General features: G+C 59.1%; 1 protein-coding gene across 1 annotated transcript in view; it reads left to right on the plus strand.

The window, feature by feature from the left end:
- TIAM2 (T-cell lymphoma invasion and metastasis 2) overlaps positions 1-934 on the plus strand; it is a 96,430-nt gene that overhangs the window by 15,647 nt on the left and 79,849 nt on the right. The window contains exon 4 of the mRNA XM_006757705.2: positions 7-214. Within this exon, the coding sequence (XP_006757768.1) occupies positions 7-214 (208 nt within the window). The remainder of the gene's footprint in view (positions 1-6; positions 215-934) is intronic.

Genomic DNA, 934 nt, shown 5'->3' on the forward strand with positions numbered 1-934 from the left:
CCTCAGCCATCGCGTGTCCTTCGCCTCCGACATGGACGTGCTGTCGCGCGTGGGGCGCGGGGACCCCGGCCAGTACGCGTCCTTCACGCTGCCCTGCAGGAAGTCCAAGGCCCTGGCGGAGGAGGACGCGGCGAGGAAGGACACCCTGAAGGCCAGGATGCGCCGCATCAGCGACTGGACGGGGAGCCTCTCCAGGAAGAAACGGAAACTGCAGGTGAGTGCGCTCCCCTTGCAGCCCAGCGGAGGAGGCCTCTGCTTTCCTCTCTGGGAAATGGGTGTGTTTGCAGAGGGCGCCGCACCGCTGGTCCTGAGGCCTCAGGGAGCAGGGAGCCCAAGACCTGCCATCTTGTTTGCAGGTGTGGGTTTTCCCCCCTTTGCTTCAGATTTGCATTTTCTTCTATTTTTTTAAATATATTTTTATTGGTTGCAGAGAGGAAGGGGGTGGGGGAAGAGAGAAACATCAGTGATGAGAGAGAATCATTGATCAGCTGCCTCCTGCCCGCCCCCTGCTGGGGATGGAGTCCGCAACCCCAGGCATGTTCCTTGAGGGAATCCAAGGGCGACCTCCTGGTTCGTAGGTCCCCGCTCAACCACTGGGCCACGCCTGCCGAATTCTGTTCAGTTGTCATCTGCTGTGACCCTAATTGACACTGGCATTGAGCCAGCGAGTCCACGTCTCCGATTTGCGTAGAGCGTGTCTCTCCTCTACACTGTTCACATTTACTGGCTAAAGCATGTCAGGTGGCCGTGCCTAACTTGGAGGGAGGGAGGCCGGGAGCAGGAAATGATGCTGCCACGTGCCCTGGGGAGGGCCAAAGTACGTGTGGGCCGCATGACTGCAGAACCCCCAGGAGCTTCTATAGAGGACTGGCGGTCCATACCCCGCAATGAAGGAAAGTGCACGCACACCATGACAAGGTGACATGGGCACTCT

This window comes from Myotis davidii, unplaced genomic scaffold (genome assembly GCF_000327345.1).
Source record: "Myotis davidii unplaced genomic scaffold, ASM32734v1 scaffold1494, whole genome shotgun sequence".
NCBI lineage: Eukaryota > Metazoa > Chordata > Mammalia > Chiroptera > Vespertilionidae > Myotis > Myotis davidii.